At 16.1% G+C, this 2,237-nt stretch overlaps 1 protein-coding gene across 1 annotated transcript; it reads right to left on the bottom strand.

The window, feature by feature from the left end:
• Positions 1–2,237, bottom strand: PGSY75_0003600E (hypothetical protein; the record flags this gene model as incomplete). The annotated part of the gene is made up of 1 exon (XM_018783169.1): positions 1–2,237. A coding segment is annotated over one exon (2,237 nt), but the record flags the coding sequence as incomplete, so codon positions are not given.

The following is a 2,237-nucleotide window of genomic DNA, read 5'->3' as shown; positions in this document are numbered from 1 at the left end:
TTATTATTATTATTATTATCATTTATGTTATTTTCTAGATTTTTTATATCATCCATGTTATATATAATTTCCATTTTATCTTTATTATCTTCATATATATATTTCTTTTTACCACGCATTTTTTTAATATCAACCTTAAAATTTGCACTTAAAAATATGTCATATAAAAAAATTTTCTTATTTAAATTCTCTTCATTATATTGTTCTCTTTTTCTTTTTAATAATAAATATACATTTTTTTTTTTTTTTCTTTTTTTATCTATATATTTTTTTTTCTTTTCTTCTGCTTTTTTTAAATAAGAATTATATAAAGTAGTCGAACCCTCACAACTACTTTGATACTTTTTATTCTTCTTATCAATTTTTTTATTTTCTTTATCTTTTTTTAGTTCATACATATATATGTCATTACTTTGAATAGGTTTTTTAAAAATATGTCCATTCGAATTATCTGTATATATTTTATTTTGAACCTTTGATATTCTAATTTTATTATCAAAAATATTCATTTTATTTATGTTTTCATCCTTTTCTTTTACATTGTATATAAAAAAAATAGATGGAGATAAAAAATGGATCTTACTATCAACAAAAAATAATTTAAAATTATATGTAATTAATAATTTTTGTGTCATCTTATTTTTATTAATATTATTCTGACAATTCACAACATGATTCTTATTACATATTTGTATATCATTATCATCTTGGAATTTTTTTTTTTTTTTTATATTTTGAAAAAAATTTAATAATTTAAAATTTAATAATTTACTATTTAATAATTGAATTATTTTTGATGCTTTTAAAAGTTTATTAATTTCTACAATTAAATATAATGGTATATAAATATTAATATTTTGAAATGTGTGTTTAAATGAGAGATGTATTGATGATTCATAAGACATACATACATTTACATTATTATAACCACTTGAATCAATATTATTTTGTTTGATATATATATATTTTTTTTTTTTTTTTTTTCTTTTTACTTTATTTTTAATTTTTCCGTTTTGACTATTGATTTTTTTATAATATTTAATATCTATCACCATTTCTTTTTTATTCTTTTTCTTTTCTAAAAAAGAAATATATGTTCGTTCATTTAATTTTTTCTCATCATGATTTTTTATGTTCATATAATTGGTTGTATTATTTCTTAAATATATATTATAAGGAGAATAAAAATAAACTTTTTTTTCATTCCCTCTGTGTATTTTAAAAAATTTTAATTTATTAGATTCTATTGTTGAATAAAAGTTCTTATAAATATTTTGTTTCATCTTATATAGACAATCAAAAAATGTCCATGATTTATAATTATTTCTATGTGATATTATTTTTTTTTTTTTTTTCTTATTATAATAAGATAAATGTAAATTATCTGACAAACTTTTATTAATATCTTTGAATGAATATATAGATGTCCCTTTTTTAAAAAGACACATATTTTTTTGTTTTTTTCTAATTTTTTCTTTATCTTTATTTATATTTGTATATCTTCTTATATGCTCCTCATCAAAATATATCATGTCATATGCATGTGCAAATTTCTTCTTTGTATGAATGAATGCATGTTTATTTATTCCCTTGTGGTTATCTTTATATTCATAAGTGTTATGTTTTCTAATCTTGTTTGTAAGTCCTTTCTTTTTATTATGATATTTATTTAAAAAGAAAAACAAAGGTGATAAATAATAAATACATTTATTTTTTTTATCGTTCAACGTATTATTATTATTAAATATTTCAAATATAGAAAGTTGAATCTTTTCATGATTTAAATAATTATCTCTTGTAAATATAATACATTTATTAATTTGTTGTATATATTTTAAATGATGACAATTTGTTTTATTATAGATATGATTATTTAATAATAATGATTTAATATTTCTTATAAATATTCCTATATACATATTCATGTTCGATGTATAAAAAAAGAAGAAAATGTTTTTTAATTTTATTTGTAAAGAATCAAAGGAATTGATTATTTTATCTAACATATTATTATTAGATATTACATATTTATTTTTTTTTTTTTTAGTATTCATTATATATGAAAAAGGATATTTTTTTAATTTCTCTTTATTTCTTTTGTTCTTCTTTTTCATCTTATTTATTTTTAATTTCTTTTTTTTTTTATTAATATATAATATATACGATATATCTTGATATTTATCTGGTCTTATTTTATTCATAAAATTTATAAAATATTTATTATTATTTTTTTTTTT

This window comes from Plasmodium gaboni (genome assembly GCF_001602025.1).
Source record: "Plasmodium gaboni strain SY75 chromosome Unknown, whole genome shotgun sequence".
Taxonomy (NCBI): Eukaryota; Apicomplexa; class Aconoidasida; order Haemosporida; family Plasmodiidae; genus Plasmodium; species Plasmodium gaboni.
This window is presented reverse-complemented; position numbering and strand designations above follow the sequence as displayed.